General features: G+C 43.2%; 2 protein-coding genes across 8 annotated transcripts in view; one reads left to right on the top strand and one right to left on the bottom strand.

The window, feature by feature from the left end:
* Positions 1–1,923: 1,923 nt before the first annotated feature.
* NDUFB9 (NADH:ubiquinone oxidoreductase subunit B9) lies at positions 1,924–9,069 on the bottom strand. Its single transcript, XM_042924119.1, has 4 exons — positions 8,909–9,069; positions 5,831–6,023; positions 5,144–5,257; positions 1,924–2,153 (listed from the first exon to the last, which is right to left on the bottom strand). Exons 1-4 carry the CDS (start codon positions 9,007–9,009, stop codon positions 2,022–2,024), a joined length of 540 nt encoding a protein of 179 aa, XP_042780053.1. The 5' UTR covers positions 9,010–9,069; the 3' UTR covers positions 1,924–2,021.
* A 47-nt stretch (positions 9,070–9,116) lies between these two features.
* The window catches only part of TATDN1 (TatD DNase domain containing 1), a 44,513-nt gene continuing 28,084 nt past the window's right edge, over positions 9,117–25,545 (top strand). The window contains exons 1-4 of one of the 7 annotated variants that reach the window (XM_042924297.1): positions 9,117–9,163; positions 19,768–19,833; positions 21,737–21,786; positions 24,961–25,024. In XM_042924297.1, the coding sequence (XP_042780231.1) occupies positions 9,142–9,163; positions 19,768–19,833; positions 21,737–21,786; positions 24,961–25,024 (202 nt within the window). In that variant the 5' untranslated portion in view covers positions 9,117–9,141. Of the gene's footprint in view, positions 9,164–10,542; positions 10,651–19,066; positions 19,253–19,767; positions 19,834–21,591; positions 21,640–21,736; positions 21,787–24,960; positions 25,025–25,545 lie in introns of those variants that run through there. The other 6 variants (XM_042924299.1, XM_042924298.1, XM_042924301.1 and 3 more) reach the window with 6 other exon arrangements.

Here is a 25,545-nt window from a genome sequence, read left to right as displayed (position 1 = left end):
CAAGGGTAACCAGCTTGGAATCTAGCAACTTGCCAATGTGTTTACCAATCTGGGGGCTTGTTTTTCTTATCTTCTTTTCAACAAATGGCAGTGAATTGGCATCATACCGAACATTGAAGAGAGGAGGATTTATTTATTGTCACTGGGAATCTGGCCACTATACTTACTGTCCCTTTTTTTGTATTCTAGGTAATGTTTTTGGAATGGATTTATGTCTTTTCTTACTTTAAGTGAAAGTTCGATTTGTTCTAATGCCCATTCCCTAAAGCCAACAGAGATTTGTAGGTTTAAGAGGGATCTTGTTTGGAGAAGACAGCCGGGTTTGAAAAAACCAAGCAGGTCCCTTAAGCAATTGGGGTCCGTTCCTCTGAACGAATAGGAGCTTGGTGGGTCCCCCAGACCCTGCAGGTTTCTGTTGGCTCTAATCTTCAATTACATAATCTTATGCTTTAATACATAAGTGCATTGGATGTGAGAGTAACGTACCTGTATAGTCACTGTTCTGTATATTAACACTTAACACTGCTGTGATTGCTCAAGGGCATTTTATGTTACGGCTTTAAAGCAAAGGCATGATTATTAGAAACTATTTAAGCTTTTTTTTCTTTGAAAAACAAGCTCCTTCTACAGAATATAAGCAACAGTAGTGCCTGTGGTTTAGCCCACCAATCTTGATGACTAAAAGTAGCTGATGCATTGTGCATATGATGCTTGAGATGGTTTTTGCAAAAGCAGAAATCACTGCAAGGTAATTACAATAGATAAAAGTGGTATTTTAAACCTTCGAAATAAATGGATGGGACTGTACCTTGGTACAGCTTTTCACGTGTTTAGTTTTTAAACGTTAGTATAACCTGAATAAATTTAATATAAAATGTTGCCAAATTCAATGTAGAAAGAATGTGACAAAACACCTTGGGTAGTTCTGTTTGTGTTTTTGCATATTGTAAAAGCAGTGTCACAGCTAAAAATAAAGAAATCGTTTCTCAAGGTAAATTATTGTGGTTTAGTTGCTAGTTTGTACTGAGAGTTGACCTCTCCCTGTGCAGTTTTTTGTTCTAAACTTGTATAAATAACAATTGTGTAATGTGTCTCCCTTCTACCTTGTAACAATTGCTTCAGCCTACATTATAAATAAAGAACCACTAGAAAACAAAAAACGGTATTTCAAGACTTATTAAAACTCAGCTGCAAGTCTTAGCTGTTAGAAGACACCCGGAGACTCCGGTTGGGCTTACTCAGAACACCCACAGAACGTTCTTTTTGTGATGGCCGTGAACCCCCGAGAACACGCGTTGCCTCAATCGATGAACTATTTGAACACAGTTCTAATGAGCTATCACAAACTAAAAGCAGGTGGGTTGGCTGATGATGGTAAAAATGGCTCTAGCTTTTAGAGAAGCTTCTTCCAACATATAAAGAGTGCTGCTGTCCCCTTCCCTGTGACAATCCAGGCCACAGGAGAGGAAGCAAGGCTGGAACACTGCCTCCAAAACAGGTGTCACAGTTTCAGACTGGACCCTTTCACTGCAACCCCCAAACCTCCAATCCTGCGTGAACCCCGCAAACTCCATCATACTTATTTGAGTGTGTGCTGCTTCGAGGTTTTCTTTTAACCACCTAAAATCTCATTCGTGGCACCTTTAGAAAACCAAAAATGGTATCTCAAGTCCTCAATCCTCACACCCCTTCCCTAGACTTCGTATTGCAGCCCCTGAGCCTTCAGCTGGAGTCTGTAACTCTTCTTCAGAGTAACTCCTGTATCTGGTTCTGTGCAGCTGTCCCTGATGATACGCGCTATCGACAGGACTCCCCGGGGCAGAGGACACTTGACCACACTCCGCATACTTCTGGCACAGGTGGTAGGAGACGACAGCGGCACAGCCACTTGGTGTCACGTTAACGCGCAGAGGAACACATCGGTCACACCACATGGAGTTATTTTTATTACGGCACGTGTGTGCCCGTTCTGTAACTTATTTCACTTGCAAGCGTGACAGGCGAGGCGTCTTCCTCTCTCTCTACATGGGCCGCTCCCGGGGCCTGGTCACAATATGCCACCACAGGGGGGGCAAATCGCCTTCCTTTCGGGCCGGGGGCAAAGCTTCAGTGTTGGGACCACCGAGTGGGGTTTCCTCCTGCAGCTGCTTGACCTAGAAGGGGGAAGGGAGGAACAAGTAGAGTCAAACTGACTGGACAATGTGAAGTATCTGCTTTGAATCTGTGTCACATTTACATGCTTTCTGGCTCTCACTACTGCAAAGGGTTTTTTATATACACCTGCCTTATTTTTATACCCACAGTTTAACTCAGAGAAACAATTCTCCTTAAAGGTTTTCCCATTCTTAAAACAGCAGAGCCAAGAAACCCTCTGCCCCTGTCCCTTACTCATTAAGCAAAATTGCGACAATTACCCCTTGTTATGGTCCCCCCACCTGTACTCCCTAAAAAGACATTTTTGTGTCTCAGCTAAGAGCTCTCCAAAAGCACCATTAGGAAACCTTAATTCTTCTATGTTAGAGATGTTCATTTTAAAGCCCCCCAAGTAGCAACCAGAACAAGATATAAAGTGAAATCACACGTGAAAACGTGCTCCATTCTGCCTGATGTTGTCCAGTCACCCCCCGGTTCCAGAGACCTCCAAGACTATCCCTGTCCTGACAGAGGACATGTAAGAGACCCACTCGCCAGAGCCATGATTTTCTGGAACTTCCTTCAGAAAAAGTTCTGGATTGTGGGTGACCGGCGCCTCCAGCATATGTGCTGTTTAATCATGTCAGGCGGACGAGGTAAAGGGAGAACGTTTCTATGGAGGGGTCACCGGTGACTGACTGCAGAATGAACCTACTGCTCTCCATGAGTAAGTACACCTCTGCCCCCTTTCCCAAAGAGGAGACATCCCTTAGCAAACACTGCCCTCCCTGGTCACAATGACTTTCTTTACACTCCGCCTTGGCCAAGGACTTCCTGCCGTCAACATCCTGGACCTTATCACGAGCACCCATATGACTGTTGAATCATGAATCAGATATCCCACTATACAAACACAGTGCCCCTCTCCGGCTCGTGCTTAAATGTCCCTTTGAAGATGCTCTTGAAACTCAAGAGATGGCCGGTTCACAGACCTCCTGACCCAGCTTGCCCTTCTCTCTCCACCAGCCTCCTGTCTCCGTGCCTCCTCTACCCACTTAGATCCCACCAGAACAATCACTTGAACAGCCTCTGGTCTTGGGACACTCTCGACTGGACAAACGGTAACCACTCACTTCCAGTCTGCACCAGACCGCCTGTATTGCTAGAAAGAAGAAAATGCTGGCACAACTGCTATCATAACACACGAGCTATTCCCAGCTTCAACTGGGCCTTCACCACCACCTGGCGATCTTCCTATTCCCGGCGTGCTCCTCTCCCGCGGCTACCACATCCTTCCCACATTCTCCAAACAGGCTGCGCCCACTTCATGCCTTCTCCTCCTCGCAAAAAAGAGAAGCCATCCCGTACGACTCTCCTTTTCCCGTCACCAAAACTTCTGGCCCAAATGTACTCCCACGCATCTTTCGTCCAATTCTCGTGGAGGCAGAACCCGTTCTCCTTTCAAAGGCCTCCACGTATGCCTGGGATCCCATCCCTCTTCTCGAAAGCTTTCCTCCTTGACCTTTTCACCTCGCTTCAATCCCGTCCGTTTCTCTCCCACCCCATCTCCTCATCAGTACACATGCATCCATATTTATCTTAAAAGAAAATAATGCCTCGGTCTCCAGTTCCAGTGAAACTTCTCAAGAATCCCTCGCCCCCAACCCCACAGCTGTCTTCTCTTTTCCACTTGCTCCCACCAGTGCCATTAAACCCTCCAAAAAAGGCTCTCGCCAAGGCCACTAATGCCCTTCCCGTGGCCACAATCTGTGGTCATTATTTCCAGGCGTCACTCTATTCCACTTTTAGCAACTTTCGGCGAAGGTGACCAACGCTGACCGGCCATTCCTGAAACACTTTGTCCTGGACTTGCTGTCACCCTTCTCCCCTGCAGGGGGCTCTGCCATCTCCTTTCCTGACCTCCACAGGTGGGAGCGCCTGTGACTTTGCTTGTCTCTCTCCACTCTCTTAAGAATCACATTTCTGTGGCTTTTATTTTTTAATGTTTATCCATTTATTTTTAAGGGAGGGCACAAGCTGGGGAGGGGCAGAGAGAGAGAGGGAGACACAGAATTCGAAGCAGGCTCCAGGCCCTGAGCTGTCAGCACAGAGCCCGATCGATGTGGGGCTCGAACTCAGACCGTGAGATCATGACCTGAGCTGAAGTCGGCCACCCAAACGACTGAGCCATCCAGGTGCCACTCTGTGGCTTTTAAAACAACGGATATGTCACAAATTTCTATTTCAAACTCAAATCTTTCCTTTGAGTTCGCAATTCGTACACCCAAAGTCACCTACTGACATCTGCACTTGGGTCTCACAGTATTCTCAAATTTAACAAACTGAAAACCAAGCGGTTGCTTGTTCCTCTGACACCTGTTTTTCCCTCATCTTCTCTAGCTCAATAAATCATCACCAAACTCCAGGTGTTAAAGCTTGAAACCTGGAACTCATTCTCGATTCCTCCCTGTCCCTCATGCACCCCCTCATGGCTGCATCCAGTCAGCCTTCACGTCCCTCCAAATGACATCCTGAATCGGCCCCTTCCCTATCCGCTGCATCCGCCCTGGTGCAACCCCCAACCGGCCTCTCCATCTCGCCTCCCACCCTCTCCAGCACACCCTTCCCACTATGGCAACGTTCAGCTTTTAAGAACGTAACTCAGACCTCCGCAGTGAAAAGTGTCTGAGGCGCGGGTGGAAAGTTAGGGACAGGCGGGGATGGCAAGCAGGTCGGGCAAAGGACTGAGGAAGAGGAGGGCAGAAGCAAAATAGCAGAAAACCCAGAGACCAGCGACACATTGTCACCTGTTTGCACGAAGCCTGTAAGTGCTACATTTAACACATCTAGGAACATCTAGATATACTAGGAAGTATATCTGGGAGGCAAGGGGCCACGGTGACTGTCATCACCGGAACCTGGGCCTCTGCGCACGGGGAACAAAACCCGAGCGCGCTCCCGTGCCACCCATGCGGGCCAAGCTCTGGGGCGAAAGGCGGGGAGGACTCACCTCCCGCTCCCAGCTCTCCCTCTGCAGCTTCTTCCACTGCTCTCTCTTGGCAAAGTAGTCTGGATACATCGCCTTCTCGGACGGATGCCAGTCGTCTAAGCACCACTCAGGAACCTGTCCGGAGATGAAATCACCGCGTTGGCCCAAGGGAGGCACTGACGTGCCAGCCACAGGGCCTGCCCAGGAGGCAGAAGGCAAAATTGACGGGATATTTTGAAGCACCGCACACACCAGACCGTTTCTGGCACAACGCAGCGAGCAGCAGAGGGCAGCTCAGAGTCAAAGAGCCCAGGGCCGAGAAACCTCAAGGCCAGTCCAAAGAGAGCCGGCACCACTGCTCCCTGACCCGCGCACTCTTCCTGCTACGTGGAATTGTTACCTGTAATTGCTCAGAAATAGTGAGCACAACCCAAATCGGTTACCTTTAAGATGCAAAAGTGGGTGATATACACCAAGTAATTTAGCCCCTTCCTTTGTCAAAAAGATACCGCAAGACTCTGGAGCTGAATTTCGAAAAGAAAAGCCTAAATGTCACCTGGGAGAGAGGAAACAGACACCGCAGAAAAGTATTCACAATTGTCAGAAAGAAGTTGGCCTCCCTGCCCCCCACGGGGCAGGTGGTTTTGGGGCCAAGGGTTCAGGATGGGAGGAACAGAGTCTGCGGCTGCCCCCGCGATGCTCGCCCACCTTGTAGCACTCATATCTCTCGTAGGAGGTCCCTCCTGGAGACTCGGGGAAGACGTACGGCTGAGGGTGCTGATTGTGCCAGAATTCTTCCTCTGCCTCCCTCAGCAGTTGGGTGGCCTTCACCATATCCTTTTCATTCTTATGTTCTTCAAACCGAGCTCTCAGCAAACAAGCAAAGTAACGGTATTTGTCCCTTAAATCAAAATGGTTTTGGAGATTAGAAATGTTATCTACTCAACTGAGCAGGATTACTGCCTGACAAGAGGCTGTACTTCCACTAAGCCCTTCTGGTTATGTAGCATGACTACCTGGACCTTCCCCAGGCCCTGCCAATGGAACAGCCACATCGTTAGGACTGCTTCCTCCGCAGTTCCCCTGCCCCCGACAGTGGGGGGAAAAAAACAAAAAACAAAAACCAAAAAACTGTGTTAGGGGCATCCGGGTGGCTCAGCTGGTTAAGCTTCTGACTACAGCTCAGGTCATGATCTCCCGAACTGTAAGTTTGAACCTCACATTGGGCTCTGTGCTGACAGCTCAGAGCCTGGAGCTGCTTCAGATTCTGTCTCCCTCTCTCTCTGCCCCTCCCCTGCTCACACTCTGTCTCTCTCAAAAATAAACATTAAAAAAAATTTAAAAACACTGTATTAAATACAACCTAACCACTTTCCCTACTTTCTCCTCCAAAAAAAAAAAAAAAAAAAAAAGAATGCAGATTCAAACAACAAAAAAAGATAATTTGCAAAAGAGAAAAACTATAGCCTCTGTAGGATCATTCAACACGCATTAAATGACAACTTACTGAATTTCCGCCTACTTTGTGCGAGGCACTGTGCTAAATTCTGGAGATACAAAGATGAGTAGGAAGGGAGGTGTTACACAATTATATTGCCTGAATCAGAGACATAGAAGTTTGAATCCTGACTCCAACACTAACTGCAGGATTATAGGCAAATTAAGGTCAGGTTCTAGAAGAAATGGTAGGCAGAGATCATTTAAAGCCTTTCAATAATCCAAGCCACAAATGAGAAGAGCATGAAGCAGGCAACTGTGATGGTAGGAGACAGGAGAAAGACACTTATGCTATAGAATATGAGAGTGTCTGCTAAAATCAAATTGCTTGGGACTAAATCTTAGCTTACTCACCATGTAACCTGGGGGTAATGTCTTTAGGCCATGGGTTCCTCCTCTACAAGTGTTAGTAACGGTACCTAGATCTTAAAGTTATCCTAAAGATCTGACAAACCAAATCATATAAACACACTTCAGACAGTGCCTGGTACCTCCTCTGCTCAATAATGTCAGCTACTAACATTATTACACTGTGGAGAGAATTTACAAAAATCAGTATCCAATTATACACAGCACACAAGTACATGTGTCACTGGCAGAATTGGTAGGTAGAGAGTATTTGAGAACAATTCTAAAACTTAACGCTGAGTGGCTGAATAATGCCATTACTAACAATACCATTAGCTGAGACAGGGAATTTGGGAAAAGGATCAGAATGAGGCAGCAAAGAGTCTGGTTTTAAGGCATTAAGACAAGTTGAGTTTCAAAGAACAAAACAGTTGGAAAACAGCTCTAGAGACAAGCGAGGGTAGGTGGTAACTCAAGTCCTAGATGATTAGATGAGGCTACCTGAAGTATATACACCAATAACCAAGGACCTGGGATGCAACCATGGAGAACAAAGAGCACTGAGGACAAAAGGAGAAAGAAAAGTCCTAAGAGAGGAGGTAAGTCTTAAAAAACGCTGAGTCAATATTATCATAGGAGATGCTTTCATTCTTTCTTCCATGACTATGGACTTTAATATTCCCAGATGCAGAGGAGTCTAGGTGGCTCACTTGGTTATGCATCCAACTCTTGATTTTGACTCAGGTCATGATTTTGCGGCTGGTTAAGTTCAAGCCCCGCATCAGGCTCTGTGCTAACAGTGGGGAGCCTTCTTGGGATTCACTCTCTCTCTCTCTCTCTCTCAAAAATAAATGAATTAAAAAAAAAAAATCCCAGATGCGATTCAGTGTTACCTGAATCCTTCATCTTTGTAAGACTGATAATTCTCTGTTATCTGTTTACATGTCCATCTTCCCCATTAACCCATGAGCTGCTACAGCGGAGAAAGAGGACTTACTAATTTTTATTTATTCAGTAGCCAGCAAAGAACCTGAAATGCAAATTTTGTCAGATGAATTAATGAGGAACATCAGGGAAGAGACTAACAATTCCACAATTGAGCCTGGCCATCTTTCTGTCTAGCAAAGAGAAGCAGGTCAATGGCTTTCCAATAATCACAAATGTGCGATCTGGGCTTCAAGGATAACCCTCCCCAACTTTTCCAGACCTACTTGGTTTCCCATCATTTAGAGCTTTTTCCCAGAAGCACTTCTCCTGGGACTAGGCTTTAGGATTCCGATGAGGCCTGGCATCTACACATCTTGGGTTGCCACCCCACCATGCACTGCATCCAGGTCATGAAAATCTGTATGTCTGAAGACTATGTCCTAAGACTACTCTCGGATGGAGAGAGAGAGAAGAAAGAAGAGAATTACATGGCTGGTAAAGAATTATGTGAATGTGAAAATACTGGAAAGGGCTGGATGAAGCTGAAGAGGAAAGCTGACTCGAGGGGTGAGAGACTGATGATGCTTTAGGGTTAGGCACCTGAGTTTTAATCCTGGCCCAGCCACCAGCTGGAGGGACTTGGCAAATTACTCTCCCTGCTTATTTCCTTACCTGCAAAATAAGGCTGAATAATCCCTGACTCCTAGAGTTGTTCTGAGAACTAAAAAACAACGCACATATTACTGTTGCTTATATTAAGAACAAGAAGGTCACGAAGAAAGCTCTTATTTAGTAAGCGCTGGACTTCCACAGGTATTCCTGAACAGAAAACTGAGGCCTAAGCCAGATAAACAACTCTTCAAGGTCTCGCAGCTAGGGGCGACAAGCTTGGATTCGAACTCGGGCCTACGGCCGGCTTCCCACTTTGTCCTCCTTGTCCTTGAGCCGCTCGGTCCCCCGAGGCCTGAGGATCCCCGGGATCCCCTCCCCGCACCCTAGGTCCCCCTCTCCCACCTGTGGACACAATACGACTCCAGGTGGCGCAGCGCCCGCTTATAAAGCCGCAACACCTTCTGCTGGTGGGTCAGGTAGGCACCCGGCGCGCAGAACGCCATGACCGCCCGCTTCCTCCAGCGGCCGCGGGGACTCCCGGGAAGCGGGAGGCCGGGCCAAGGGGCGGGGCGGCCGGAAGGGCGGGACGACGGACGCCACTTCCGCTTCCGCCGGGGAGGAACCGGGCCGCAGTCATGAGTCGCTTCAAGTTTGTGGGTGAGTGCCTTGGGGATTCTTGGGCTTTTCGGACTATACGCGTCGCTCGCCGCGGCCAGGCACCCAGGACCTGAGCGCTCCCGCTTTTTGAAGGTTGAAAGGGCACTCAGTGGAAGAGGGCGCAGGGAGGCTTCTGACTGCCGTTAAAGTTCTGGTGCTCGGCCTGGGTGCTGGTTTCACGGTGCGCTCATATGTGAAAATTAACAAACTGTGCAGTTACGATTTATGCTCTTTTCAACATATGTGTTCTATTCAGTTATAAGAGGAAGCGAAACTACAAAAAGAGAGGCCGTTCACTGCATTCCCCTCCCTCCCTATGCGCACCCCCCGCCCCTTCCCCCTCCATGACGGAGAGGATGACAGCTTCAAGGGACCCGTTCACTAATTCATGCGTTCATATCCCAGTTACTGAGCGCCTCTGGTGGGACAGGCACCGGTCTAGGAACTCAAGGCACAAAGACCCTTATCTGCTGGGATCACCATCAGGTGGAGAAAACTAGAGGACACAAATAGTGGGGAGAAGAACAAGTTCTGTTACTTGACGAGTACAATAATCCGTTCACCATCGGTAGAACAAGAGGGAGAATGCGACAGGAACCAAAGGGGGAAGAGTATTTACTACCAGGCACCTAGGAAAACCTGAGACATTGTGAAAGCTAGGATTGGAAGGGTAACTTGGGACTCAAATGTCTGGCTGACTTTACTTTTACTGTGTATAGAGTGGAGCTTCGCTGAAGGCTTTTAACCTTCATGGGTTAAGTAAATCTTGGGGTGCCAGTTATGCACCAGGAACCTTGGGCTGTGCGTTATCACAGCAATGAGTGAAGCTGGGCATGATTCTTGTCATCGTGGAATTTCCAGCTACTTGAAGGTGGGAAAATGGCAATGATCACATCTCTCTTTTAATAAGGCAATCCTGATAGCTATTGTAGGTTTGGTGGGGGAGGGAGAGAGCTAGGGAAACGTTTCCAAGCTTGAACTAGGGCAGTGGAAAAGGGAGAGAGAAATACAAGAGATGTCCGTATGCAGCATTTCTCAGCAGCGTGTTGATGGCGGTAAGAGAGCGTGAACGGTCAGAGATGACTCAGGGTTGGGATAAGTACCTAAATATGAGTGGAAGCATGATTAGTCTGGCAATGGGTAGGAGATGTCTCGAGATCCATGTGATTTAGGTTTAAGTTTGAGAGTCTTTTTTTTTTTTTTAATTTTTTTTAACGTTTTATTTATTTTTGAGACAGAGAGAGACAGAGCATGAACGGGGGAGGAGCAGAGAGAGAGGGAGACACAGAATCCGAAACAGGCTCCAGGCTCTGAGCTGTCAGCCCAGAGCCCGACGCGGGGCTCGAACTCACGGACCGCGAGATCGTGACCTGAGCTGAAGTCGGACGCCTAACCGACTGAGCCACCCAGGCACCTCAAGTTTGAGAGTCTTAATAGGACATCCAGCTGAAGACGTTCACTGGGCAATTGGAAATGTAGTGTGAGAGGTCAGGATTATAAATTTAGACCTGAGAGTTATTTATTTTTACTACATTTGTCAATTCTACTTTTCAAAAAAATGTTTATTTATTTTGAGAGTGCACCGGTGCAGCAGAGGGGGAGGGAGAATCCCAAGCAGGCTCCGCACTGTCAGTGCAGATCCCGACACAGAACTGTAACCCACAAACCGGGAGATCATGACCTGAGCCGAAACAAAGAGTCGATTGCTTAACCGACTAAGCCACCCAGGTGCCCCAATCAGAGTTATTTTGAGCAGTATTCTTTACCAAGGACTTTGTGCTAACTTTGTGGAACTATGAAAGAATCTAGTGGCACAGTTAATTTTCAGACTGAAGAGCTATGTACAGTCAAGACTTATATACCATCAAAGCAACTGCAGGGGAGAATGTGTCAAGTGCCACAAAAGAAATTTAAAAATGGTGTAGGAGAGCCTGGGGTGGGGCTGGGGGGAACAGCCCTCAGTGGTCGCAGACATTTTCCAGGTGTGGTGTCTGTCCTCCTCCCCGCTCCAATCTGTGATATAATTGATGAGGGAGGTGGGCCAAGAGCCATGAAGCAGTACACGAAGAAAAGACTTATTTGTGATATAAAACTAAATCCTTGCCTCCAGTCATGTCTCCTTCAACCCATTGTACATATAGTCTCCAGTGTGGTCTGTATAAAAATCAACTACATTTTTCTTCTGCTTCAAATCCTTCAGTTACAGTCCTCAGGAGAGTTGAAGTACCTTGACATAGAATACAAAACCTTTTCATGTTCTGGTCCTGTCCACTTTTCCAGCCTTATCCCTCTTATTTTTGAAACATTTGGACGTGCTGTTTCTTGCCTCTGACAAGGTTTTAGAGTGGCAGTTTGGAACCGTAAAGTCACTTCTGCCTCTAATATCCTACTGACTACCATCTTGCCTGGTTGATTTTTGCTTGCTTTTTCAGACTTTGTAACTACACCTTTTAAAACATTATTTTATGATATTTATGTGTCTGCCTTTCCCATTAGCCCACACTTTAAGGCAGATAATCAGTAATATTTCTTTGTTTCCCAGAGGCTTAGTACAGTGACCATTCAATGGAAGTAGGGATGGGTAAAACAATATATGTAGTTTTAGTACTATGGTGATAAGAAAATCGATGAAGGAATTTTAAGCTAGGAAAGACTTCTTGGAGAAGGTGGTTGTAATTAGAATCCATTCTTTTTCCTGTAGGATCTTCATTTCTACTTTTCTGAGATAGCTGGTGTTAAAATTTTTAAGTACAGTAAAACCTTGGTTTGGGAGCTTAATTTATTCCAGAAACATGCTTGTAATCCACAGCATTTGTAGATCAAAGCAAATTTCTTTATAAGAAATAATGGAAACTCAGAAGATTAGTTCCACTTAGAAGAAGATTTGTAATATAGTACAAAATAAAAAAGAAAATACAAAATATAAAGAAAAATAAATTAACCTCCACTTACCTTTGGAAACCATCGTGGCTGGTGTGAGAGAGACGAGAGAGGGGGGTTATTGTGTAGGACGAATTTCACAATCACTAATGGATGCTGACTACAGTACGGCATTAATAAACTCTTGTCATCTACTGTGTTTAATGCAACTGGCGATAAGGCAGCAGAGGGAAGTGTCTATATCTGCGGGCAGCCTGACCTAGAATGAAGCAGAGCATTCCTAAGCTTACTCTTGTATGGAAAACCAAAGGACTGTCCATAGGTGCTTTGAAGTGACAAAAAATACACTAGTGCCAATTGTGAGCACCTTCCAGTGTTCTGAAAAATCACTGATTTCTGCCAAACACCGTGGCCTGAGACTGAGCGTCTGAGCATGAGAGGTCACTCACAATCCCGCAGCGAGAGAGAGAAGAATCATTGGTTCAGTTGTGATCATGTGATGTTCAGTGTCATGTACTACCTGTATTGCAAGACATTGCTCGTTTATCAAGTTAAAATTTATTAGAAATGTCTGCTTCTCTTGCAGAACAAGTTACTCACAATCCAAGGTTTTGGTGTATATCCTTCCCTAGTTGTTTAATACATTTATACATGGAAGTATTTTCCAGCAGTGACAGGAGTGGTGTGTAACACTTGACGCATTTACATTTCTTTGGTTGTTTTGTGTATATGTTTGAAATAATGTAGTGCTCTCTTTAAATTAAGGTATTTTGTTCTCTAAATCTTCCAAAGTAAAATTGATACTCCAGGAAATCTCAAAATGTTACAAACTCTGGAACACCCCCAGTTTGAGAAGCACAGCTTTAGATGATTCCTGTTCTAGCCCTTCCTCCTGCCCCTCCATGAGCCAATGAGAGCAGCTGGCAGTAGTTAGTGACCTAACTACCTCTTGGGGCCATCCAGCTGGGGGCTTTTAGGCACCTAAGATTTATCTGTAGTTGTTTTCTTTCAACAGGATTCTCATCCTGCCCTGTGTTCCTAGAAGCAGACTGGTTGGGAGTTCTGGCCACCTTTTTTGTATAAATTCTGTTTCCCTAGGGATTGGATCCTATTTCCTATTCTTCGTCTTTGATTGCCTTGAGCAACCTAGTCATTCATCCATTCTAAAATATTTACCGAGTCTCTGTGCCATCCAGTGTGCTGAATGCTAGGAATCAGTGGGGGTCAGAAACCGGGTCACAGTGTAGTGGTGGACACAGCCTCATAAGTGCACTAATGGCTTTACCACAGTTACAGAGAAGGGGACACTGAAGAAAGGAAACATGGTTCTCTGGGTGTTTGGTGAGGAACAAAACTTACTCTGGTGGGTTAGAAAAGATTTCCTTGAGGAAGTGACCCTTGGGCTGAGCTCTGAAAGACTAAGTTAGTAGGCAAAATAGGCAGAGAGAAGGTTCGAAACAGCACAGCCGATGCAAATATCCTGTGGCAAGAGGATACATGGTACTTTTTGAGGAACTGAAAAATGACCAGTGGTCTGGAGCAGAGAGAAATGGGGAAGGGGCTAAGTGGATAGGAGGACGGTACAGAATGAGCTAAAGAGATCAGCAGAGCCAAGATCATACCATGTTAGGACTTCAGTTTTTATCCTAAGAGTGAGGAGTCTGACTGAGGGTATCATGATCTGATTTATGAATGAAAGAAAATTTGGGTCCGGTGGAGAACAGAGTGGAAAGGGGTCAGAGTGGCATTCGGACTGGAATTGGTTGACTAGAGTGTTATGATAGTTGGAAAAGAGTATGCAGGTTTGGTTGGGAGATAAAATCTACCTACTTGGTATATATACCTTGAGAGAAAAGGCGATGTCCTAGATTTGCTTTAGTCCATTTGGGCTGTTCTAACAGAATATCGAAGATTGGATAGCTTATAAACAAATATTTCTCACAGTTCCGGAGTCTGGGAAATCCAAGATCAAAAGTGCTCACGTCCAAAACAGTATCTAACCCAGAGCCATGCATTTGGATGTCCTTCAGTTTTGTATCTAGCACAGAGGTTGGGCAACTTTTTCCTTAAAGGGCCACATAGTATATATTTTTTATTTTGTGGACCATATGATCTCTATTGGAAATACTCTGATCTCGTCACTCAAAAGCAGCCATTGACACTATGTAAACAAATGGGTGCGGCTTTGTTCCAGTAAAACTTTTGGAGACTAAAACTTGAGTTTCTTATAATTTTTATGTATCACACAATACTTTTATTCTTTTGACTTTTCCCCTCAGCTATTTAAAAATGTAAAACCATTTTTAGCTCAGGGGCAAACAAAAATAGGCGCTGGTCTGTGGGCGAGAGCTTGCCAACCCCTTAACCTAGCACATTTCTTTTTTCATGGCCCTGTCTCAGAAATTCAAGAGATTGCCGCACGGAAGTCTGTCTTTTGGATTCCTCTGATTGCTATGTGGTGGTGGTTAGTTTGTCTCCTAATTTCCTGTATTTCCTGTAAAGTCGAAGTTCTGTCAGAGGGCTAAGCAAATCTGAAACTATTTTAAATGCCCTATTTGCTGTCCTTTTGTATCCCTAGATCATAGGTGACGGTGATAGACATGATTCACTGAGCCCAAACAGTGAGGCATTAGTTTGGAGATGTGGTTTTGTTTTGGCCGCAAGCAGTTTTCCACTCTTGTTTTGAAAAATAAAACTCATTAATACCAGAAGTAGTTTTTAGCAATAAAGCAGGTACTGCTTTTAAAGGCAGCTAGTTTATAAAAAAAAAAAGGTAAATATTACTAATCCTTATAAGATGACATACTCCTAACTGTATAACTGCCTCAATTTCCCCCTAGTCAGAAGTAGCAGTTTCTGCCTTGTCTTTCTTCCTGTTGTGCTGTTACCTAGTCTCTCGCTTTCTTAGCTTTTCAGGCTATTTCAAGCTGGAAATTGCTTCTCATGTAGTATTTGTTTACCTTTTTAAGTTTGTTGTCAGTAGACATACTTGTGACAGGAATTTTAATTGAAAAGAGACTGTCCCTTATTATGGATTAGGATATTTTGAACAAGTTGTTAAATGAGTAAGATTTTGACTGGCTTTATTTTCATAATTGTGTCATGAGTTGGGTACAAAAAGATTGGCTGTTTAATAATGAATTGAGAGTGTTAGCCACCTGAGGTGGTATGGAAGTGTAGCTAATGTTGACTGAAATTCCATGTGTTGTTGGCACGTTACAGAAGGTATACTGTGCTCAGTAATAATAGTTAAGTACTTTTTATAGGATTAAAAAAATTTTTTAATGTTTATTTTTGAGAGACAGAGACATGGCATGAGTGGGGGAGGGGCAGAGAGAGAAGGAGACACAGAATCCGAAGCAGGCTCCAGGCTCTGAGCTGTCAGCACAGAGCCTGATGTGGGGCTCAAACTCACAGACCACGAGATCATGACCTGAGCCGAAGTCGGGCGCTCAGCCGACTGAACCACCCAGGCGCCCCTTTTTAAGTTTTTTTTTTTTTAACGTTTATTTATTTTTGAGACAGAGAGAGACAGAGCATGAACGGGGGAGGGTCAGAGAGAGGGAGACACAGAATCCGAAACAGGCTCCAGGCTCTGAGCTGTCCGCACAGAGCCCGACACGGGGCTCGAACTCACAGACCCGTGAGATCATGACCTGAGCCGAAGTTGGACGCTCAACCGACTGAGCCACCCAGGCGCCCCAGGCGCCCCTTTTTATAAGGATTTTAATTTGCAAAATGCTGTCACATTTATTTTCCAGTTTGAGCCACATTTCATTCCTGGAAGGAGAAACTTTATGCCCTCTCTCCTAGTGAGGAAACTGAGGCTCAGAAGGCCCACTGATTTGCCCAAAGTCATTCAGTTTATTAGTCACAATACCAGGAATTCTTTCTTGTTTTAGAGAAAGAAGGAGAACAAGCAGAGGAGGGGCAGAGGGGGAGAGAGAATCTCAAGCAGGCTCGAGTAGAGCAGAGCCAACGCAGGGCTCGATCTCGTGACCCTAGTAGTGTCATGACCTGAGCTGAAGTAGAGTCGGATGCTCAACCCGACTGAGCTACCCCAGGCGCCCCTAGGACTCTGACTCCAGAGCTCATTCTCTTTCCAGAACTGCAGTTCCTCCGTTTTATTGTACTTCTTGGAACTTGCTTACGGATTTACTTTTTGGTGATCTGTCGATTTAAACTTTTCTTTGATCCCTCCATGTTGACCTGTTACTTAATCACCCTGTAGGTGTCTGCCGGTGAGTGGGTGGTTGGGGAGTGGGAGGGCCATTGGCCAGCCCGTAGAGGAGAGAACTTAGAGGAGACAGAAGTGACTCAGAGTCCAGAAAAAGAACATATTTGCCTCTGTAGATGTAGAGGAGGAAAAACTTCCTATTGCCCTGTTAGGTTCTGTAGCTGGTCTAAGAATTAAACTGACATTAAGACATTAACAGGAGAAAAGCACATACGTTTTCTTTTTGTGTATATGGGAGTCTTCAGAAGGAGAATGAAGCCCCAAAGCAGCTGTTAGGCCCTACAGCATAAGTGGCAATGTGACAAAAAAAAAAAAAAAGGCTTAAATTGTCTAAGTTGTGGGACAATGACTAGGAAACTAGGGGAAACTAATGGAAGATGATGAGGGTTATTTGGGTTTGTTCATACAGATTCATTTTGTCTTTGACTCCCAGTCTAGTGATGACAGTGCTCTTCTGTTCTTGGTATGGGAGGGTATCTTTAGTTCGGGGGGAGAGCAGAGAGCCTTGCTCGCATCTGCTGTTTCTCCAGTGCACTCAGCTTAAAATAACTGATATTTTGGGGTGGTATGTTCTGATCTCCTTCACCAAACCTGAATAAGGTGAGGCATTCTATTCAAAGGCTAGAAAGCCGCTCTGACAACTGGCTAGGGAAGACACTTCAGGCAAACTGTCAGAAAGAAAAGGGCCACAGGCTGTAAGTCACAAGAGGTGTCTTGCAGAAGAGGGAAGAAATTGGTGACTGAGTCAGTGCAGGATATTCTAAAGGCCAAGGCTCATCTGGGTCCAAAGCTGAATACAGATTTTTTTTTTAATGTTTGTTTATTTTTGAGAGAGAGAGAGAGCAAGAGAGCATGAGCAGGGGAGGGGCAGAGAGGGAGGGAAACAGAGGATCCAAAGCAGGCTCCATGCTAACAGCAGAGAGCCCAGTGTGGGTGTCGAACTCACTAACTATGAGATCATGACCTGAGTGAAGTAGCACACTCAACTCACTGAGCCATCTAGGAGCCCCCCAAATACAGATTTTTGAAGTATACTGTGACTTAGGGCCCAAAGGACTGACCCACACCTGGAAGAAGTAGGTTCTCAGAGGTAGTGGTATCACCTAGAACTGGCTTCAGCCATATCTGCCTCAGGGTCAAGCCCTGAAGAACAGTTTAGCATCCAGTCCAGTGAGGGATGAGACAAGGACATGGAAAGGTTTCATAAACTGAGCCTCCAAGCTAGTCTTCGGGTTGCTTTTTGGTTTTTTCCAGGTTGCTTTTAAAATGAGCATCATGAAGTTTACTTGTTAAATTTGCTTGCTTTTTTTTCCTTTGTTTTTCACTTTGTGTTGTAGTGAAAGATTGCTTTGGAAAAATACTAATCTCTTAGCTGTGCAAAGGAGAAATGGGTAGAAACGATGCACACTGGATCTGTGCTCCTAACCATCATCCATGGTGGGTGATTGTAGACGGACCCCTGTGAAGGATTATTCTAGGCAGAAAGACCTCCCCTCTTTCCTGGGTTCCCCTTCTCAGTCTGCACCCTTCCCTATCTAATTTCCTTTCCTTAATTGAAAAAAAACTAGTTGCTGAATTCTTGTGATCTGAGCCATCCCACTGAACACCTATATTGAATTTATAGTATTCAGTGTTTGTGTGTCCATGGTCCTTTTAAAGGGTACCAGGTCCGAATTCATCTCCTACCCTGTATTGGCATATATACTGTTGCTGAAATATCTTTGATGCTTTCTGCCTTTTTTGTTGCTGTTTTCAAATACCTGGGATAGTCTCCACATCATCTCTTGGATTATCCAAACTCCCATTCATTGTCTAAGGTCTGCCTTAATGTTGAAGCAGCACAGCTTACTGAGGGCCAGGTTGGCAGAAATCAGAGTGAGAATATCCTCAGAGGAAGCTGAAAGTAAGCAGAACTAACATAAGGGTCTGTTGGTAGGCAACTGCCCCTTATCATTGTGAACTTGTCCTAGTTCTGAAAGCTAAAGGGAGTGGATTTTAAATAAGGAAGGCATTATTATTGCCCATGGCCGTCACAGTCTGACTTCACAGCTTGTTATTCCCCTGGCTCCCGTATACTCTACAGCAGGATTCGTCAAGAATGGCACTTGACTTGGGGGGGTCAGATCATTCTTTGGGGAAGTTATCGTGATCATTGTAGGATATTTAGCAGCATTGTGGCCACAAGCCTGGGTTGCCAATAGCACTCCCTCAGTTGGGACAACTAGAAATGAATACAGACATTGCTAAATGTTGTGCAACAAGGGAGGTTAGAAGAAGAGAGGGGCTGCAGAATTGCTCTCCACTGAGGACCACTGCTCTACAGGCACAAGGAATTTCTTTCTTCTAGATGCAGAATTTCTTTCTTCCACACATCCATGTTGCAGAATGCCCTTTCCATTCATCAGCTTGCAAGCTTTAGCTTTGTTCAAGATCTAGCCCGCCTGTGAAGGTTTTCTTGCCAAAACTGTTATTGCGCCTTCTTTGTGCTCCCAAGCACATAATAATTATTTACAAACTTAACATGTATAGAGCTCCTACTATGTGCCAATCATTATACTAGGTTCTAGGAATACAGCAGTAAAGAAAAATATTCTTGCCTTGTGTTGCTTAGTCTAGGCTACTGGATCACAAATTATATATTAGTTACCATATAGACTATGAATTCCTGGAGGGCAGGGACCAAGTGTTGGGTCTTACTCATTTCTATATCCCCTAACTCCTTACATAGTATTTGACACAGAGATAGATGCTTTTCGTAATATTTGGTGAATAAAAAATAGTTTATTCCACTCTCTGCATCTCGTCAGTTTCTCTTCGTTGTGAAAATGAGCTCTCGCCTGTTTCCAAATGAGATAAACGGATTCAGTCTGCCCCTTCAAATCCTGCCTTCTGCAAAGATGCCAGAATGAGATGTCCAGAAGACAACTCTTGCTGCTCTGCCTAAAACCCATCTGTGCTTCTTGTTGCATCCGGTATTTTAAAGACAGATGTCTGTAACATAGCTGAGTCTGGACTTTCTGGCTACTCCCTTCCCTATAATTCTCTCCCAATAGCCAGAACAGTCTATAGCTCTCTACAATCACTATTTCACACCCCGAATGCATTGTTCCTTCTTCCTCTGTCTGCATTTCCCCTCTTCTATTGGGTAACTCTAACTTACCCTTTAAGATTCAGCTCAGGGGTCCCTTCTTTCTGGAAACTTCTAGGCCACCTACCAGACTAAGGTAGTTGTTCCTCTTCTGTGTCCCACAGTGCCAGTGTCTACTTATAATATTTCTTAATTGTCTGTAATGCGTCTGCCTTCCCAATTCTGCAGGGAGTTTCTTGAGGGCTGGAATTATATCTTATTCTTTGCATCCCAGGTGTCTAGCACAGTAACAGACAAGTGGTGGCACTTAGACTTTGAATGAAAAATTTAGTAACAGCTTTTATTTATCATAGAAGTTTAAAATAGAAGCTCTTAATTATTTACTTTTACCTTCCACAGATATTGGTATCAACTTGACAGATCCTATGTTCAGAGGAATTTATAGGGGAGTTCAGAAGCATCAAGGTAAATGTTTCTGTTGTTAAGATAAAATAAAGACAAGCTTTCTGCCTCAGGGAGATGATGGAAAGCATAATCCACTTTACAGCTGAAATATTAAAGGATTTATTATGCAACTTGGATAAAACTATAAACAAAGTGAAACATTTATAAGCTATATTGGTAAGCCACGGCCATGAGCATTTATAAAGCACCTATTATAACAAAGTGTTACCAAGGTCTTCTCTGAGGAAGCTTATGATTTTGAATAAAGAACTTTAACCATATGCATAAAAGCCAAACAATCGCTGATTGCTTAATTGGTCTTTTAAGCATCTGAACAGTAGGGCACATAATTTAAAAAATCACCTGCAGTTGAACATCAGTATCTAGTCCTTTGAAAACGTTTTCCGCTAAGCGACAAAGAGGTAATGGGATTAAGGAGTAGGCGTGCTGCTGTCCACCCTCCCTGTCTTACCTTTCCCCCCTTTCCTTGCTAAATCCCAGATTGCTAAGTCTTGCTAAATCCCAGATACCTGTGGGATAGGTGGGAATAGACAGGAGTCTCTCAAAGGTTGATGGAAAGCTTAGCCAAAAGCAAAATGGCTTATATTTATCATATCAAGTTCATTTAAAAAGCATATTTTGTCAGCTGAGGTGAGTAAGCAGGAAATGATGGCAACAACAAGTTTTTGAAAGAATTTCTCCAATAAACTGGTTTGTGAAAATTGCCTCAGAAAATTACCATACTTGTTATTATGTGAATGCAAACAGGAAAATTTGGTTTTGAGGCCTGGGTGAAGTGCCAGTGCACATTTCAGCAATTACGTCAAGATAATTTTACTATGCTTCTAGGTGGTAATGAGCGAAAGCTTCTCTGAATACAGAGAATGTTAGATGTCACTTACAAGAAAGTTAAACGTTAGCTTTCACAAGCCTTACCTCAAAACATACCTTTTCTACTTCACTTAGAAGTTTAGATAATGTTTTTATGTTTATCAAATGTTAGGTACTACATCTTAGAGTATGTAATTATATTGATTTTCTTGCCTTTGTAGCACTTAATAGATTTCATGCTTTATGACTCTGTGTATGTATGTTTGTATGTGTGTTTTTATGAAATAAGTTTTATTCTTATCAGTATCCCTCTGGTTTACAATATTTAGCAAAACTGGATGTCTTAGTGTAAATTCACTAAGTTGATATTTTTTGTCTAAAAGAAGTTTTATAGCTTCTAGAAGTAATGATAATTCTAACCAAATTTACTGTGATACTTAAATCTGAAATTAATACATGGATTTATGTTATTTTTTAATATTGCTGTCCATTTACCTCAAGCCTCTTAAAGCTTAGCCTTCAATTGATCTCCCCAGAAAGCTTATTGTTACTTAACAAGAAATTTTGGGAAAAAGAAAAAAACTGTCAGTGAAAATAAAAATTATCCTTCCTCAATGGGAATGGGAATTATAATAATACGGTATTAACTGAAATTTACAAAGAGAGGTTTTATCATGTTTTGGGAAGCATTACAGATACACTCTGAAAAGCCCTAGTAAAAATAAGCAATCTTAATGACTTTTATTTTTATTAAAAAAAATACAATACCAACAAGTTTCAATTTTAAGGCAACTGATTTAAGTTGTAGTGAGCAAATTCACCTTTCATTTGAACTTCCTGATTTTTGTCATTTTTCTCCCTTTTGGTCAACAGAATAAAATACAATTAAATGGATAACTAGTCACCTAGTTTGACTGATATAGGTTTCCTTTTTTTGTTTTTTTTAAGGTTATCACTGATTGTTATCATAAGTACTCATCAAATGGTATTGATTTGGTAAATATGATTGTTTCTATGTGTTTTTCTTTCAAGAAGAGATAAGTGAAAAAAATTTTTACTAGCTTTTCTTAATGTGGGGTTTTTGCTTTTATAGACGACTTACAAGATGTAATAGAAAGAGCTGTCCAGATTGGTGTTAAAAAGGTAACATTTCATTTTTGTTACTCTTAAGTTTTTTTTAAGAAATTAAATTTTGGTTAAGGTACTACAGAATAGAAGAGAAAGAGCTCAGGCCACACTTGGCATTTTGGGATATGTATTGTCAGCAAGTAATATTAGCAAGTTAATGAAGTAAAATACCAAAATTTTCTGTTCACAACTATTCAAGTGATACAGACCTCATGCTTGGATCGTTCTTCCATGTGATCAGAAACATGGTAAATGGCAAAATCTCTTTGAAAAAAAATTTTAAGACCTATCTGAATTGCCAGGTTTGTCAAAATGCAACTCTTAATTTTATAATGTAATTTAGCATCTGTTAGAATTAAGTGATCATCAGAAACACATGTATCCTGGGGCACCTGGGTGCCTCAGTTGGTGAAGCATCCAGCTCTTGATTTTGGCTCAGGTCTTGATCTCATGGTTCTGGAGTTAGAGCCCTACATCGGGCTCTGCACTGACAGCACAGAACCTGCTTGGGATTCTCTCTTCTCTCTCTCTCTCTCTCTCTCTCTCTCTCTCAAAATAAATAAACATTAAAAAAAAAAATGTGTATCCTGTCACCACCTTTAGCTCTTATAGTATGGGTATACCATTTCAAAAACTGAGAGAACACTTTAATTTTTACAGTACTAATTTGATTATCAGGAAAATTCTATCTTTTAGAGAGTTCTAAGCAAATGAATATTAGCACTGTGTCAAATTCTTTGAATAGATACTTCTTAATTAGTATTTTTTTAAAAATATCAAGCTATCCTTCCTCCTCCTCCAACACACACACACACACACACACACACACACGCACACACACGCAAGAAATCAGGTGAAGTTCCATAGTATGGCATCAGGACACTTGGTGACTGTGGCTGCTAAGTTGAATAACCTGAGTTTTAAAAGATGACACTGCTGGGGCACCTGGGTGGCTCAGGTCACGATCTCGCGGTTCGTGAGTTCAAGCCCCGCATCGGGCTCTGTGCTGACACCTCAGAGCCTGGAGCCTGTTTCAGGTTCTTTGTCCCCCTCTCTCTCCGCCCCACCCCTGCTTGTGCTCTGTCTCTCTCTTTCAGAAATGAATAAACATAAAAAAAATTAAAAGATGACACTGCTGACTCATGAGTTCTCAGTCCCAACTTGGAACGCTATAGCTCTCATTCACAAGTAATAAGAAAGGATAAAGGTTACAGCATTCCTCTCTCATGATGCAGTCATTCTGTGCTTGGCAGATCGCTGTATAAAATGCTTTTCTGCAAACTCTGAATACCAGGCTCCTGAATTTCCGCGCGTCGGCCATGAGTAGTTCAGTCTTAACATTTGTAAACACTCACACACACACACACACACACACACACACACACACACACACACACGTAAGAATGACAGGAATGGAATAACTTGGACATGCTTCCAAATTGAAATCTAACTTGGTGCCTTGCTGTTACGTTGTGACTGAAAGCACAGTGATCGCGGCACCGCTGGCTTCCAGCGCCGGCGCCATTCGTCGTCTGACAGTGATAATAACGCCTACTTGAGACTTGTGAGGGTGAACTAAAGCAGGAGTGCAGAGCACCTGCTATTGCCCCTGCATGAAGTGAGCAGCCTGTATTTTGTGAAGTCTGTGGCAGAGGCCGTCGGCCTAATGTCCTCAGTGTGAACTGGGAGAGGAAATTATGTCCCCTCGTCTTGTCCTTGCTTGTTGTTTTTCTAATCTCTTTGGGAAAGTTACAGATAAAAGGTAGAATTAATTAGCAACTATTTTACACAATTGAAATACTAAATGTGGGCACCTGGTCTTGTATTAAAGAATTAGGGAATGTTGGTAAACAGTAAAATTTTCCCAAAAGTTGAGGATTTAATTATGCCTATGCATTCCCTGAGTAAGATACTCAATGTCTGCTATATTAGAAGTCTAAGTTGCTTTATAAAAACGTCTGTTCGCCATTTGCATTTCCTCCTGTGTTTTATTGTTTTCTCTTTAGGCATACACCTAGAGTGAATTCTTCATTTTAGCTCAGGGAGGCACTTGAAGTGAGATGCTTAAAGAAATATACATCGGGGCACTTAAATCACTGCTCTAGAAGGATGTACACTTATCAGCACTGCCTCAGTGGCCACCGTCAACACACAGGCTCTTTGGTGACATTTTCCTTTTAATACAGTAGCAAAGACACTGTTCTGACTGCTGGTGGACCCTAAGGGCTATCCCTTTAGAAGTGTGCTTTTCTGCTAAGAGCCATACATTTTCCTTACAAAGAAGTCATCAATATACATTAACCCAGAGATTGTCAGACTTTTGGTCTCAGAACCCATTCACATTCTTCACTATTATTGAAGACCCCAAAGAACTTTTGTTTTGGTTTTATCTGTTAATATATACTATGTTAGACATTAAAACTGAGAAAAATTCAAAATATCTATTAACAATAAACCAATATATTACATAAGGAACATATTTTTAGGAAAAACAAATATTTTCCAACTCCCAAAAATGTAGTGACATGAATGGAATTGTTTTACCTTTTTTTTTTTTTTTTTTTAAAAACATCTCGTCCCTTTCCTGTCTAGCTCTTAAGACTGCTGAACTTGGGTATGTGTTTTTGCAGGCAGTCTGTTGTGACATTACACATCATGTAGCCTCTGGAATACTCCCTGCACACTTATGACTGAGGGTGAAAAAGCAAATAGCATCTTTGGTATTATTTTGAAAATAGGTTTGACCTCACATATCCCCTGGATGTCCCAGGACTTCACTTAGAGAACTGTTGAATTAATAAACACTGTTGAATCTCTAACTTAGATTAACAGAATTCTAAATTCAGATGTATTTAGTCAGGCTTTCATAATGTGATCTCTGGGGGGGCGCCTGGGTGGCTCGGTCTGTTAAGCATAATGTGATCTCTGTCCTCTGTCATTCAATGTAAAACAGACATGAATACACTTTAATAGGAAGGAGTGACACATTCCGTGTTGGATGTATGCTTGTATGTGTGGAGAGGGGTGGTCAGGGACCACTCTACGTAGGAGGTGACCTTTCAGCCAAATTTTAAAGGAAGGTAAGTGTGTGACAGTCTTAGGAAAGCATTCTGGAAAAGCAGCAGGGAGGCGTGTTTAGGAAACTTGTTGATACTCTGTTAAAGTGGGCATGTTTTCTTTCTGTTTCAGTTTATGATCACAGGTGGAAATCTGCAGGACAGTAAAGAGGCACTGCATTTGGCACAAACAAATGGTATCCTCCTCTCACTTTGACCCTCTCCCCCCCATATGAATTAAGTTATTTTGAAGAAATCTTTTCTATAACTGCCTCAGGTACAATACAACGGATCATGACTGGAAACAACAGGAAAACGGACTGAGTGTAACAGGGTGTGATTAAGATGAAAGGGTTCTGACACTGATATAGCAGATGTTTGGTTAAATCCTCTCTCATCGTACTTAAGGATTATTTTAAGATTTCCTTAATGAGAATTAAGTTCACCAGGTATATAATTTAGTCTCCAGTATTCCTGATACAGGATTTTTGTGTGTATGCTGTAATGTGTTCAGGATGGGAGTTGCTTTTATTTTGCTTTTTTTAAACTTAAACTGTGAAGGATCATTTATTAAGTATGTATCATGCAGACCACGGTGTAAGGCCCCAGGAATGCAAGTAATAATGTATAATCCCTCAGATGCTCACTTTATGTTCCACGTTTTGCATTTATTTAAAATCTATAAGGTTTGGAATTGGTTCCAAAGGGAATCCTAGTT

Source organism: Panthera leo, chromosome F2 (genome assembly GCF_018350215.1).
Source record: "Panthera leo isolate Ple1 chromosome F2, P.leo_Ple1_pat1.1, whole genome shotgun sequence".
NCBI classification, from domain to species: Eukaryota; Metazoa; Chordata; class Mammalia; order Carnivora; family Felidae; genus Panthera; species Panthera leo.
Note: the sequence above shows the minus strand (reverse complement) of the source record. Positions and strands in the feature narration are given on the sequence as shown.

What these genes read in the sequence shown, in the direction of transcription:
- NDUFB9 (XM_042924119.1), bottom strand. Translation starts at nt 9,009, where the DNA reads ATGGCGTTCTGCGCGCCGGGTGCCTACCTGACCCACCAGCAGAAGGTG. An exon ending in GAGTCGTATTGTGTCCACAG is followed by an intron (nt 6,024 to 8,908) that starts GTGGGAGAGGGG and finishes TTTTGATTTAAG; the next exon opens with GGACAAATACCGTTACTTTG. An exon ending in AGAGATATGAGTGCTACAAG is followed by an intron (nt 5,258 to 5,830) that starts GTGGGCGAGCAT and finishes ATCTCCGGACAG; the next exon opens with GTTCCTGAGTGGTGCTTAGA.